Source organism: Oratosquilla oratoria, chromosome 12 (genome assembly GCF_046742065.1).
Source record: "Oratosquilla oratoria isolate Oo_2021 chromosome 12, ASM4674206v1, whole genome shotgun sequence".
NCBI classification, from domain to species: Eukaryota; Metazoa; Arthropoda; class Malacostraca; order Stomatopoda; family Squillidae; genus Oratosquilla; species Oratosquilla oratoria.
The window spans coordinates 30459302-30475368 of NC_134788.1; the positions used below are offsets into that span (position 1 = coordinate 30459302).

At 37.2% G+C, this 16067-nt stretch overlaps 1 protein-coding gene across 5 annotated transcripts; it reads left to right on the forward strand.

The window, feature by feature from the left end:
- Nucleotides 1-410: 410 nt before the first annotated feature.
- On the forward strand, nt 411-11707 carry LOC143031208 (uncharacterized). 5 transcript variants are annotated; one of them, XM_076194769.1, is made up of 5 exons: nt 411-595; nt 926-1013; nt 5084-5178; nt 7032-7079; nt 7965-11707. In XM_076194769.1, the coding sequence occupies exon 5, from the start codon at nt 7986-7988 to the stop codon at nt 9702-9704; it is 1719 nt and encodes a 572-aa protein (XP_076050884.1). In that variant the 5' UTR covers nt 411-595; nt 926-1013; nt 5084-5178; nt 7032-7079; nt 7965-7985; the 3' UTR covers nt 9705-11707. The 5 variants fall into 5 exon arrangements, with proteins under 5 accessions (XP_076050884.1, XP_076050882.1, XP_076050885.1 ...); XM_076194767.1 differs by lacking the exon at nt 5084-5178; XM_076194770.1 differs by lacking the exon at nt 5084-5178 and having other exon boundaries at nt 946-1013.
- The last annotated feature ends 4360 nt before the right edge of the window (nt 11708-16067 follow it).

Consider the following 16067-nt stretch of genomic DNA (forward strand, 5'->3'; position numbering starts at 1 on the left):
GTTGATGGCGGCGGGAAACACTAGTATTACATTACTAATAACTTAATACTATTACATGTTGTAAAATTCAATAGCTCCGGCGCCTATAAAATTGGCACTGTACCCCAGGACATAAATAATGAATGCTGTATACCCAACTACGAGATATTGCAATTTAATTTAAGCATACAATTGTAGCTATATTTACAAAACACGAGTTGATAATTTTAAATTTGTTCATACTATTACCTTGTTTAATTCTAAATAAAATGTTCAGAATTAACCAAAAATATTAAACATATACCGCACGGCATTATATTGTTTAAGATGTGCATTTATATCTAGATGTCTGAAATTTAGACATTTATTACATTAATGTGTCTTAATGGTAAACGTGAAACTTTTTATCATTATTACTTGTATTATGATATTATCGTATACGAAGCTATCACGATTTGTCAGTAGCTTTGTTTTGGTCTGTGTCTGTGTGTCTGTATTATCATAGTTTGCTGACGAAATGAATCAACGTTAGCTGGGAACCCCACCCTATGTACATGCTGGTGGAAACTAAGTATACTGTCAAAAAAAGACGAAAGAACAGATTTTACGATCTAAGGTAACTTTTTTGCACAAAAATTTACATCGTAGCTTTGTTTATCAAGTAAATATACCCCGTGCATATTGTTGTAAGACACACAGAGGTAACAATTGTGGAAACCTTGCCACAATTGAGTTTTAGAGACGAGCTGGGGGGGGAGGGGGGGTGATACTAACCAAAGGGAGTTTTATGGTGTGAAATGGGGGAAGTCTTACCCCAAATGCTTTTGACTTTATTTTCTTCATTTTAGTAGAGTGATTGGATTTTCTAGGTGTTTCTGATTTGTTTAAATAAGAATATGAATATTGTTATGTTCTCAAAGGGTTAACTGAATATCTCTGTTGTCAGAATACAATGATGCATTGCAGTTTCACTGACAGAAAATTTGCCACGTCACAGTAGCTGCCAACTTTCCTGGGCCTTTACTTTCTCCTGGGTAAATATACAAAAGTATTTAAGCAGTGTATTAATATCAAAGACAAAGTAACGGAAGTCTGATAAATTGATCTAGTCCAACCTAACCAAACCTAACCTACCCAACCTCATATGGGGTATGCATTTACCATCCCTAGAGGTCTTCAAACTAGCCTAGGCCAGTTTATTAGAATTCCGTTAGTTTGTCTTCAACAACAAACAAAAATAGACATGACATCTGGAAGCTCGCCAACATCCAAGTTGTAGCTAATGTATTGCTTTTGGCAAATTTTTTCGTTATTGATTTTCACAAAGAAAAACAGGTATTATGTTGATGTACTAAAATATACCAAATTAATATTTACTTATGTACTGATATATTGCATAGGTGTGCACTTCCTTAGCTATACTTTCTCTTGAAAATTGTGTTGCTGCCTACATTGTATTAATATGGGTCAGATTTTATATTGCCATTTAGAAAGAGGATGAGAGGAGCAGTTGCAGTTTGACATATCTCTCTCTCTTTCTCTCTATTGGCATGTGAAGATCTATAGGGAAAATATTAAAATTGTCAGGTATCTTAGACTTAGTTCCAAAATGGAATGTCAACCCCTCAGTGCTCACCTAAAGAGAGTGAGGATATTGACGGATTAAGAAGATGGGTAAAAAGATGGATGGGGTAAGAGGGGAATGTCTGTTGAGGAAAGATGGGAGAAGACAGAAACTAAGGGTGAATGGAGAATGGTTGTGTATGGATGTTGGTTTGATTCATGGAAAGGAGGGGGTGGGAGATCGGGGGTGAGGGAGTATGTGTAAAAAGAAAATTTGACACAGCCTGAAGGGATTTCTCCCCGTCTTCTCTTTTCCTGCATGAGGGTACATAGAGGGTTGCTGATGTCGCTGATTTAATGAAGTGACCTTACTGTGGATGTGCTGTCTTGCAACACTACTTCTGACCCAGGGCAGTGGGCGAGATGCAGGGATGACCTGTCATCAAGGAGGAGCCAAGATAAGAGGGAGGGGGTGGAGTATGTGGGGATGGAATGGGTGGGAGTGGATTTTATGCCTTTGTTTTTTGGCTACCCCCTTGTAAAGGGTGGTAAAAGCTTTTGGTATATGTATATCCACCTCGGGACCACTTGTGGGTACCCACCACTGAAACCCCGGAGCGATATCTGTTTTTCTTGTCTGAAATCAATAAAAAAAAAAAAGGGAAGCTAAAAGCAGGTCTTCTTGACAAGTACAGTAACATTCCAAACATAGGCCAATCATAATCATGACTGTGTGGTTAGGTTAGGTTCCATAGAGTTTTTTTTTTTTTTTTCATTATTATTATTATTATTATTATTATTATTATTATTATTATTATTATTATTATTATTATTATTATTATTATTATTATTATTATTATTATATGTATAGAAATTAATTGATCAATTGATTTGTGACCCTGGTTTCTCTTGTAGAAGACCCACAGATTTCAGGTAGGCAGGAACAGCCCCCGGGCGAGTCCGCAAGTTACTTGGGGAAGATGTGCTGTCTAGATATTGTTAGTGTGATGCTTTGTAGTATGAGGTATTTTGGGTCCTCTGTGTGGTGGCTGCTTCTAGAGTAGTTTGAATTCTGTGTCAATGCTGTTTCAATACTAGATGATGTCATGAGCAGTCTTATCCTACTAGATAATTTTTTTTCATCTTCTTCTTTATCTGGGGTGCCTGTGTGGGTTGTTGGTGAGGTATTGCATTTGTTTGTCTGTCTTGAATGGCAAGTTTAGTGATGCAAGCAGGGTTGCGGAGTCGGATGGTATAAGGTCCAACTTCAACTCCGACTCCTAGAATTCCTAGGATGCCGACTCGGACTCTGACTCTCGACTCCTTAACTCCTTGACCCCTATGTGTTAATCTATTCTGCAGATTCATATACCAGCCTCCCACACCTATTCATATATATTATTTTTTACATGAAACATTCACTTACCGTATTTTCCGGCTTAAAATGTGCATCGGGTTATAATGCGCACCCATGCACTTCGTTATCTCAGTACACAGATAGCGCGCACTGACGTATAATGCGCATGCCCGATCGCATTTGTCTATAATGCAGTTTTACCTCGGTATTTATATTATGTGAACGAGGTTACATGGAGAAGTATTTTTCATTGGCTAGAGCCACCGCTGGGAAATCTGTTAATTTGTCACTAAATTAAGTGTCAGTTTAGGCATCAATCAGGACACAACTAAGAAAAAGTCGGAACTACATGTACCGGTAGATAACTCATGTTGTGCGTTGGTCCCTTATTACTTTGTAGCTTAAATAGTTTGTAGGAAATATGATCTAAAAAAAGTTTATTGAAAGTAAAATATACAGAAAAATTTTGGGATTTTTACAGAAAATGTTCATTTTATATCTTGAGGAAATAATTCGTCTTTTACCATTTTTTATTTAATACTGAAACAAACCACAGACTGTTTCGTTTTAGCTTTGAACCTGCAATGACAGTGGTGAAATAGGACAGTCTCTCATCGAGGTGACATTTAGTTAATATAACTCCTGAAAGAGGGTGTTGTAGTCAGGTGTTTGACATGAGTTTATGAACGGCCGCAACGGAAGTTGTACCATACCTAAAGTGAAGCAACAAAGCCAACATAAAAATTCAAACTAGGATGCTATGAACATGGGCAAATATCATGAATATTGATCATGTTTCATGGTGTTTAGGCCTATTTAAACATGAAAAATAAGATTCGATAGATACCTACCTATACCAAATATTTATATACGGTAGCCCATGCTGGCGTATTCTTTCATGTCACCATGGCTGTTCTTCTTGTCCTCACAAAACGTCACGGAGAAGTGTGCCTCCCGACTTTGTGACGGCCAACATCGTCACGTTGTTGTGAAAAAAATTACACACACAGCCGCAGAATTTTTATTGTAGGCCGTAGATAATGCGCACTACCGGATAACGTGCACCCTCCATTTTTAGGCCCTTCCAACAGAAAAAAGTCGTGCACTATACGCCGAAAAATGCGGTAGATGATAGATATACTCATATATACACACACCCAACTTTATATATATATATGTACACAAACACGTATATTTATATAAACATATATATATATTAGATATATAATGGTATTATTTATGCTCATGATAATCTACCAGCTTATGAGCTCTTTCAAATCTGTCATGGCAGAGTTGCCACTTCAAGCTATATATTTTCTTTTTCCTTTGTGCCCCTCCCCTCACCCCCCCCAAAAAAAAAATCATCTGTTATTTCATTTGTCCATTCTCATAAACCTTCTATCACAATATTAGGGAAAAATGTGACAAATCATGATGAGGAAAGGTTAATGGGAGGGTGCCCTACCTAGTACATGTTAACATAATTTGAATTAATGAGACGGTCAACAAACGTAAAGTAGCTAGTTTAAATTATTTAAAGATAAAAATCATCTGTCACTTGACAATTGACAAATTATTCAGGAATTTGAATTGATAATTATATTTGTTGAATATTTATTGAAAATAGAAATACATTCCACTGGCTATAACTCCCATAGTATAGAATGAATGAAACATTGATACAAACTACATTCTGGAAACTTCTATAAATGGTATATATCCAGTAACTAGCTATAAACCTATTCTATACTGGATGGTTATTAAATTTTCTCAACACAAAACATATAATTTTTTTTTTTCTTTTTAAACTTGGAATAATGAGACCTACTGCTTATGCCTTTTGACTTGGCTACCTCCCTGATAAGGGGGAAAAAGCCTTTTGTATATAGATAGATAGAATTATGGTTATGGGTTAATGCATAAATATCTGGTACACTTAGGCCTAATTTGCAATTGTCTTTATAACATAATCATTTTTATTTTAGATTAAAATGGTTCGTCATTTTCTTTACTCTGATTTCTATTTTTCATTAATTCACTTGTAGGCCTATCGTATTCACTAGTAACCATGATCAGTAACCTGTTTCTATTTCATATATTTCAAACCACTAAATTTATTTGATGGATGTATGATTTTCTTATTCTGATATAGCTTTATCATAATCTAGCAAACTTCTATTAAAGGAAAAGGTGATAAAACTACTGAAAATGAAGGAAAAGAAGATTCACTGGGAGACACTGCTTCAGGCAGAATCTGCAGCTGTTGCTTGTTTGCATTAGTTAGTACTAGTAGTACACAATGCTGTCGCACGGTGGCAGCACGAATTGATGTTTATTTATGTTGAAGTAGAAGCATTGCAGTATAGTACAAAATATGATATATATATATATATATATATATACAGTATATATATAGTATCACTCTACAGGAAACAACTACAAATACATGACCACAGACACTTTTACCCTGACTGACAACGATAGCTTGTCAGTACAGTCGAACCTCGAAAGCCCGGACCCGGAATGCCCGGACCCTCGTATGACCAGTCGAAATGAACAAAGGGCGGACTTTTCAAGCAAAGTTCCCTATTTGTCTGGTAGGTGGCAGCGACGGTCGTACACGTGTACTCAAGCCCGGCCCAGTCAAGCCGCCACCAGGGCTACCGTTTTGTAGAATTTTGTACCAAAACGCAATAAAATGGCGGCATGTGGCAACTCCACAAGGACATAAGGAAATTTTTTCTACATATCAGCAGGCTGTTAAAACATTCAAAAACTCAATTTTTTTTTTTTTTAATCATAGAACTAGTTACCAAATAATAAATGGTACATCAAAATATGACTCATTGGTAATTGTTTTACTTATAAAATATTATACTCCAAAAGATACGTTTTTACGGTGTAGAAAAAATTCTACGCTAAAGTTTCAGCTTTCTTTTAGCACCAGGGCTGCCGTTTCATAGAATTTTGTACCAAAACGTAGTAAAATAGCGGCATGTGGCAACTGCACAAGGACATGAGGAAAATTTTTTCTACATAGCGGGCTGGACATTCAAAAACTCAAACTTTTGTTTAAAAATCATAGAACTAGTTATCAAATAATAAATGGTACTTCAAAATATGACTTTTATTGGTAATTGTGTTACTTATAAAATATCATACCCCAAAAGATACGTTTATACAGTGTAGAAAAAATTTCCACACTAAAGTTTCAGCTTTCTTTTAGCAATAATAACATAAAAAAATAATTTTTAAATTTTACTGAATATGTTAGGGCATGGGAGCCTTATATACATTCAAGAACAAAAAAAAAATAGAACCAACATTTTGTCAAAGTCATGTATACGTATACCGCTACGAAAATCTATGGGTGTTAGGGCGACATTTTCGATGATCGGACTTTTGGCATGACCGGACCGCCCTTACCCCCAATTAGTCCGGGCTTTCGAGGTTCGACTGTATTGTGTATTTTTCTTTTTTTTATTATTGATGGATTGTTTTTTGTTTCCATCTGGAGAGACCACTTAGTGTACATATACACTGCACACACTCACTATTGCCTCCAAAAATAAAAGCAAAACCATACAAAAACTGCTAAATTGTGCAACTGGTAAAACCAAACAGGGAAACCATGTTAAAAAAATAATTTTATTGGACTTAAGGAGTCGGAGTCGGATAAAGAATTCCGACTCCGACTCCTAGTATTCTTAGAAATCCGACTCCGACTCTGACTCCGACTCCCAGCTAAAACCTCCGACTCCCTCTGACTCCGACTCTGCAACCCTGAATGAAAGCTTGTGAAATTTCCACATTTCCATGAAATTCCATATATTTACAAATGCTTTCTCCTGGTCTGGCATTATTATTATTATCATTTATTTATTATTTATTTAATCTTTTCTAATGAATCTGCATGAGGGAACACCTTTGATGTATATAAAAGAAATAATAACATGTATAGACTTGTAACTGTTTCTCACAGTAATTGTGTGTGCTGTTTTGGATTCATATTCTGTGCAGTACGCTCCAGATTGCACTATTTGAAGCTAAGAAATGCAAAAGCTCTCTTCTATGGGAGGAAGGATCCCACTCTTCCCACACTCTCTCACCGCTCTCCTTCTGCTATTTTCAGATCCCACTCACATACCTGGTGATGTGAATGCTTAGAGTGGTGCAAATGGTAGGTGTTCTTATAATGTTTGAGTAGTATGCTGTTGGTGATGTTTGTGAGATGTACAGATTGACCTCTCATTAACACTTGTTAATTAGCTGTGTTTTCGCTGTGTTTTTGGTGCTGTTGTTTAGTGCTGTGCAATCACTGTGGCCCCCCAAAAACCACTCCAAATCAATGGATTATTCACATCAACAGACACCGTTACCCCCCTTTTAGTCCATCAATGAGAGGTCAATGTGTAGTGTTATGGCTGTAGTGTTAAGGGTTCTGACATAGAATTGTGTTCCTGTCATTTTCATGTAGTGTTCTGTGTGGAGTATTTTGGTTTCTGTATAAAGGTGTCCAGTTATGGTGGTTTTGCTGAATCCTATTGTTGCTCTCGTTGCTTCATTTCTCTAAAGTTTGTAAAAAGAAAAATCATCTTGTTGATCGTTAACCACTTCAGCATGACTCAAATTTTTGTGCGCAGCATTGGCTGCCATATGTAATTTGCATCACACTATTTGTATTATTAAATATGTTGTATTACTCATTCTCTTTTACTCTGGGTAATAATAAACACAGAAAACATGATCAAACCAGTTCACAGAATCTAGGGGTAACTCGTGTACAACAACAAAAAATATATATACCGGTAATCAAGATGCCGATGCAGCATCCCTGTGTATCCACTTGCACCTCATGATGCCTACATAGGCGTCATCATACCAAAGTGGTTAAGCATGCTGTAGAGGCATGATTAAAGGTGGTTCTAAAGAATTGCTTGAAGACAGTTATTAGACTTTCTGTTGGCCAATTATCAGAAATTAGAATAATTATGAGGTGTTTATTAAAGCAAAACTTATAAGAATAAAGTTATCTCAATATTCTATCACTGACATTTCATTTCAGACTTGAAGGTGATTCATCACTATGGCTGCATCTTCAAGTGATGAAAATAACCTAAATCAAGTTATCAGAAATCCAGCAGAAGATAACAAAGTTATGACCACTGAATGTAAAAAAGGTAGGAAAAGGAAATTGACTTTTTGTGCTCCAAACGTTAACTGGAGAAAGCGTCTTTGTGTGAAACCACAGAAATGCCCAGTTTGTAAAATCACCTGTGTAGATAAATACGTCTTGAAAAAGCACTTACTGACCCACACGGGCGAAAGGCCCCACAAATGTACGTTTTGTGATGATGCTTTTGCGAGTTCTTGTACGTTGAAGAAGCATTTACGTATACACACTGGAGAAAAACCGTACAGTTGTTCTTTTTGCGATACGGCATTCGCTCAAAGAGCGACGTTGACAAAGCATATGAGGACGCACACGGGTGAAAAGCCATACCTCTGTTCGTTGTGTGACGCTTCATTCTCAAGTTCCTCTTCTCAGAAGAGACACATAAGAAGGCACAAAGGAGAGCGGCCTCACAAATGTGATCAGTGTACTGCGGCCTTTAGTGACGCGCATTCTCTCAAGATTCACATTAGAAGGCATACTGGCGAAAAGCCGTACGTGTGTGCCGACTGTGGAGGCACATTTACCCAGAAAAGTAATCTGGTAAATCACATTCTCCTCCACACGGGCGAAAAACCGCACAAATGCCACATATGCGATGCCTCGTATAATCAAAGGTCATCTTTAAGGAATCACATCATAGCTCAACATAAGGCATCATTGAAATGTACGGAATGTAAGGCTACCTTTATAAGTCCTGTATCACTAACAGAACACATCAGGTTGCACATGGATTATAGTGATAGTATGGAATATGAAGCTGAACCTATTAATTCATCTTTGCTACAGAAGCACAATTGGGAACACAAAAGTGAGAATCCGTGTAAAAGCCAGCCGTGTGATGCAGTATTTCCTAGCAAAAGGAGTTTAGGGCCGCGTATCAAGAAACACACACAAGACAGACCATACAAATGTACAGTTTGTACTGCAGCATTTGCTCAAGAATATTCATTGGAAGTACACTTCCAAACTCATCCCACAGAGAAGTCTTGTAAACATAGTATTCAAAAGACTTACAGTTGCAAATTTTGTCATGCCGTATTTTCCCTAAAATCATCTTTGAGGGTTCATGTGCTGACACACAGAGGTGATGAAACTAATATATTTCCGCCCACACCCCATGTGAATGTCGAACAGGGAATGGATAAACCTCATAAATGCGCATATTGCAATTCTACATTTACTCGAGCATCTTCCCTGAAGGGTCATATTAGGCTGCACTTTGATGATGAGACAGATATATATTCTTACAGTGAATACCCAGAAACAAATAGTTTACCTAAGTACAATGAAGTTAAATCTGATAAATTTCCCAATGCTCCTGATGGTACATTTGAGTATTCTGGTATTCCTACAGAGAGTATTCAAGAAAAAAATTGCGAAGAGTCAAACTGTGGTGGTACAATACCAGGTTCAAGTAATATACAGGGTGATAATTCCATGTATATTCATGGAGTGGTTAAAGAGGAAATGACAGAGAATTTAGATATGTGTTATCCTAAAATGACTTGGAATATGGAAGAACTGGAATTCAAGATTAAAATAGAAGAGCACGATCCTGAAATGTCCTGGTATGAGGAAGAGTTAAAGATTAAAGTAGAGGATGATGACTTGGCTAAGGAAATGGCATAGTGTGCCATGTGGAAGAGGAGCAACGTATGAATGTTAGATTCTACAGAACTTAGTTTGCTGAAGTGTTAGTCGGTGTAATGATAAAGGAAAATATGTGTGATGTTGGATACTACAGCACTGGATGTAGTAATCAGTGAATGCAGTATTATAATCAAGACTTTTTTTTATCAGTTAAGGATTTGTGTAAACCTAATAATGTTAAAACACTAGTAAAAAAACCCACAATTCTATAACCCTGTTCTTTACCATATTTCATTAGATGGCATATATCCTAAATTTTAATGTACCAAAATGTGCCTTTAATATGCAGCTTTATTGATTGATTGGTTGCTCATAGTGCTATATGAAATATTGATGTATTTAGTACATAGTCCTACATTAAGTTCTGTTGAGAGATCTCAAAGGAAAATATGTCAAAATGTAGATTATATTTTGAGAATAAACTTTAGTCACTGTATGATAAAAAAAATTGTATTTTATACAAGGGTTTTTAAAACCAGCATGATAAGTTTGAAAACTTTGAATAGGAAGAAATGTAAAGATAAAATATGTTGTTGCCTATGAATATTCTTTTGAGTTCTCTAGTACTGAATGTATGTACATATAATATCAAATCATAATGAAATGGTTGTTGTGACTCGTTACATTTTATATTAATGTTGATTTAATGAGAATTATGTAGCTGCCACATGGTTGCATAGACTTTAACCTCTTTCGTACGAGTCAAACATTCATACGCACATCAGGTTGCTTGATGTACGATGATGCATCATAATATGCGAAATACAAAATATAAAGTTACTGCTGTACTTGTTCTCTTTCACCCTCAATAAATATAATGTCACAGGAAACGAGATCAAACCTGTTCATAGAATAAGAGGGTCAGCTGCAACAAAATAGATATAATCAGGAAGCCAAAGCCGGTATTCTCATATATCCCATTCATGGCTTATGACACATAGGTATCACCGTATGAAAGAGGTTAAAGCGAAATGAAGGTGCTAATACCAAGGTCAGTGTTAATATTAATAAACCCATCCTTCAGTTAATGGACAAAGCAGGGGATGCAATGGTTTAATAGATATAACATGTTCAACATATATATACTATAATCTTTAGATTTACCAAAAATTGTGAAGATAGGTTCTTGATAAAGCATGATTGGATAATTGGAGGTCCCAAAAATTTATGCCAAGGATGAGATGGATGGGGTCAAAGGGACATTGAGAAAGACAGGTGTCTATTGAGGAAGGAAGGGAGAACACAGATGATAGTGATTGGAGAATGGTTGTGTATGGATGATGCTGTGATGCATGGAAAGAATGGGTGTGGGAATATGCTAGGGGGGTTAGGTAGTATGTGTGAATTATATTTTGATGCAGCCTGAAGGGATTTCTCCCCATCTCTTTCTGCATGAGGGGATGGAGGGGGGGGGGGGTGCACCGATTAAATGAAATGGCTTTGCTGTGGATGTGTTTTGTCTTGCTGCATTGCCTCTGACCCAGGGCAGTGGGCAAGATGCAGGTATGACATGTCATTCAGGAAGGCCCAAAAGAAGAGGGAGATATGGATGGTGAATGGGAGTGGAATATATGGGAATGAAATGGGTGGGACTGGATTTATGTCTGACTTTGGCTACCTCCCTTGTTAAGGGGAAATTCCTTGGTATATGTATGTATGCACTAGATTTTATCTGTTGCCTCCAAAGTCTGTTAGATTGAGGGCTGAATGTACAGGTAATTTTCAGCCATTTAATTCTCTGCTGTTGTTATTAGTACACTGCTCTTCAGATTGTGCCATACATAGAAGCTGCTGTTTAAAAATAAGTGCCTTTCTTTGCCTCATGTGAGATGGTGAGGCAGCTCTTAGTAGTTCATATTGATCAGGTTTCAAAATCCTTGGCTGCTGAAGCATTGAGTGCAATAAACTCATCCCAGATCTGGGAAATATGAACTCTTATTTTGTATCAATTTAAAGTGTATTCTTGGCCTGAAAAAAATAAATTTATACATTGATATTAAAAAATTATGAAACAGTTGATAGTTTTCTTTAAAGCTTTACCACAGTGGTACATGAAATAGTTGGGAAGGGTATTACATGCTTGCCATACACCTGAAAGTTGACTGCATTCATGCTTGTTTATAGGGTATTTTTATTACTATATGAACATGTATATGTTGCTAACAGTTCACCAGCACTTAAATCCTTATAGACAGTATTGTGCAATTGTCGAGATATATTTTATGTTCATTATGTTGATTTACCTAGCAGGGAGTGGGTTATATGGGGGCATATTTCTAAACTATGGGAATGTTGATGTCATGTTAGAATGTGTCTATGATATGTGGCAATCATAATCTAAAAAAAGATGGAGTGTAGAGGTCTTGGTGATGATTTTCTGAGAATTAGGTGTAGTGACATCATTGTGATGTGAATGTGGCTGTAAGGTGGGGTAGGTGTTTCATGGAGAATCTTATTGATAAGAAAAAATCCTGGAAGGAAAAGAAAAGAGGAAGGGAGATTGAGTCAGGTAGGAAGAAGGTGAAGGGCATAGGTGAAGTGATACAGTACTAATTGAAGTGAAGGCAGTAAGGGGAATAGGGGTAGGATATCTTGAGCAGTTGATGGATGTAAAGAAGGATAGGGAAGCTGTGTAGCAGTTGAAGAGAACAGGACTGTGATGGGAGAAGAGAATGACAGGGCAATAGAAAAAAAAGATGATACAAAGACACTGAAAGAGATGAGACACTTTGGTTATATGGTTACCACATGGAATGATGAATGGAAGATTAATTGTAGTGGAATTGCTTGGTGAGGTTGTTTAATGTGTGTTTAAGAGAAGAAATGTACCAGAGCTGAAAGAGTGTGTATATAGTTCCACTATACAAGGGAACGGGGGACAAGTATGTAGTAGATTTAGAGGGATCAGTCTGTTAAGTGTAGATGATAAGATGTATGGAGGATTATGAGGGTAACAGTGTAAGATGGGAATAACAGTGTGGGTTTGGAGTGTATAGCTCAAGTTTTTGTAGTAAGACGTTTAAATTGTTTGGCAAAGGGTAAGGGTCTCTTTTGGGTTTTTGTAGATTCGGTGGGTATGTGGCAAGGTTGACATAGAGGTACTGTGGGGATGTGTGGCAAGGTTGGGATAGAAGTACAGTGAGGTCTCTCATGAACGGACATTAATTAGCTGTGTTTGCGGTGTTTTTGCTGTGTTTTTGGTGCTGTTGTTTAGTGCATGCAATCACTATGCCACCCAAAAACCACTCCAAATCAACAGATTATTCACATCAACGGACACCGTTACCCCCCTTTTAGTCCGTTAATGAGAGGTAGTACTGTATTGTGGGGTGTGCTGCAGATTTATGATAAAGGTGGAAATTTGTTGAGAGGAGTCAAAAGGGTTGGGAAAGGAGTGAGTGGTTTGAGGTGAAGGTAGGGCTGTGCAAGGGTTTTGTAGTGTTGACATGGGTGGTCAATGTGTATATGGCTGATGTACTTATCAAATTGTAGTATACAGGAAAAGAGCACTTGATGGATCCAGTCTCCTGGTCTCTCATTTATCCTACCTAGCCTCAAATTCATGTACAGATTCCAACATAATCTGTATCCTTGATCTCTAATTATCATATATAGATTTGAATTTAAGTTTGGGCTACACCACCTCCTAAGCCAGCGTTTCTTAACCCATTAAACTCATATTATGACAAGATTCTGGTCATTTGGTCAAATAAAACAAAAAATCATAAAACACCAAAATGTTTGATCAAACACCAGAAAAATATGACGTCAGTCCTCGCTTCGCGAAGCGAGGACTGACGTCATATTTTTCTGGTGCTGTTTGATCAAACATTTTGGTGTTTTATGATTTTTTTCTTTTATTTGACCAAATGACAAGAATCTTGTCATCGGAGTTTAATGGGTTAACCTGGGGTGCTGAAATCAATTTCAGGGGGTGCTGGGGAAGGTCACATACGTCTTTACTTTATCTTTATAGTAACCAGGTGTTAGCCAATGGTAGGGGGTGCTGGACTGTTTAGGCCTGACCAAAAGGGGTGCTGAGGTCGAAAAAGGTTAACCCATTCAACTCCGATGACAAGATGTCTTGTCATTTGGTCAAATAAAACAAAAAATCATAAAACACCAAAATGTTTGATCAAACACCAGAAAAATATGACGTCAATCCTCGCTTCGCTCGCAGCGAAGCGAGGATTGACGTCATATTTTTCTGGTGTTTGATCAAACATTTTGGTGTTTTATGATTTTTTGTTTTATTTGACCAAATGACAAGACATCTTGTCATCGGAGTTGAATGGGTTAACCCATTAAACTCCAATGACAAGATTCTTTGTCATTTGGTCAAATAAAACAAAAAATCATAAAACACCAAAATGTTTGATCAAACACCAGAAAAATATAACGTCAGTCCTCGCTTCACGAAGCGAGGAGGACTGACATCATATTTTTCTGGTGTTTGATCAAACATTTTGGTGTTTTATGATTTTTTGTTTTGACCAAATGACAAGGAATCTTGTTATCGGAGTTTAATGGGTTAAGAGGACACGGGAACAAATAGGACATGTCTAAAGCATGTAAGGACATATTTTTCCATATAGATGCATAAATACTTGGAATAGCTTAGGACAGCGTTCCTTAAAGCCCCTCCCATCATTAATCAAGAGATCTCTTTCATCACTGCCGTTTATTCCCTTTAGCGACCTGAATACTCTAATCTTGTCGCCTCTTTCTCTTGGGTCTTTCAAAGTCAGTAGACCCAGTGCCTTTAACCTCTTCACATCGCATGTCTGGCAGCATTAGCTGCCCGACGTGCAATGTTGCGTCATAATAATCGCATTATAAAAAATAAAGTCGGTGGTCAATCGTTCATTCTCTTTCACCCGTGTATTTTGATAACCGTAGAAAATTGATGAAGCCAGTTTAGAGAGAATGGAAATGACGTAGGTACGACTACAATAAATATAATCAAGATGGTGACGTCGGCATCATCGAGTACCCACTTGCTCCTTATGCCGCCTACGTAGGCGTCACCGTATGGAAGTGGTCAAGTCTTTCCTTATATGGTTTATTTGCAAGGGTGGGGACCAGTTTGGTTACAAAGGATTACAAAGGTGGAGTATGCTGACAGGAGACCTTTTGGTCCATATCTAGGTCAGATGCGAAAAAAAGAAAATAATAATAATAAATGAATAAATAAAAAACTATAATAATGTAAATAACAAAGAAAATACATAAATGCATAGGTATTGCTAAACAATAAACAAACAGGTAAATAGTAGTAGTTGTTGCCCTTTGCATTCTATCTCGCTTATATCCTACACTTTGTGTAGGGACCATGCCTCTAATGTATATTACAGTCTTGACATACAAGTTTTTTCGTCATTTCTCCATCCACGTAATGAAAACCCACTTTGATTTTCTGCAGTAGTCCATACATCTCTCCCACAATCCCGCTGATATGTCTGTCAAGTGACAGGTTGTCTTTTATAAACACTTCCAAATCTTTCTCTTCTTTTGTAATGGGTTCTCTTTCCTTGGAATAGTTGTTGAAGATGATCTTTTGCTGTTATTGCCCATTTCCAATACAGCGAGACCTCTCATTATCAGACATTAATTAACTGTGTTTACGGTGTTTTTGGTGCTGTTGTTTAGTGCGTGCAATCACTATTATGCCACCCAAAAACCACTCCAAATCAACGGATTATTCACATCAACAGATACTGTTACCCCCCTTTTAGTCCGTTAATGAGAGGTAGTACTGTACTTTAAATTTTTTGGGTATTTAAATTAATTTCCTGTTCTTGAGTCCTTGGAAAAATAGTGTCGAGACATTTTTGCAATTGTCTACAATCCTCCTCATTTTTCACTCTTCTCATGATTTTGGCATCATCTGCAAATATGTTTGCTGTTCCTTCTATCATATCATTGGCATAGACAGGAAACATCGTTGGTGTAAGCACTAAACCTTGTGGCACTCCACCTGTGCTGCTCTCTGTCTTGACATCCTATATTGTTGTGGTGAAGGAGGTGGACTTGAAGGTATTGGGCCAGGGTTTGGAATTTGTGAGTGGAAGTAGAAGAAAGTGAGGTGGGCCAGTTGTTGTCTAATGGTGACACTGCACTTGTAGTTGAGTCATAGGATAGACTGAAGCAGTTGGTGGCAGAGTTTTGGTGTGTGTGTGTGTGTGTATTTACCTAGTTGTATTTTACGGGAAGGGGAGCTATGCTCGTGGTGTCCCGTCTTCATATCTCATTTTATCTAAACTATTTTTAAATTCATGTATTGTTTTTGCACACACCACTTTCTCATCTAACTTGTTCCAACTGTCTATTACTCTGAAGAAA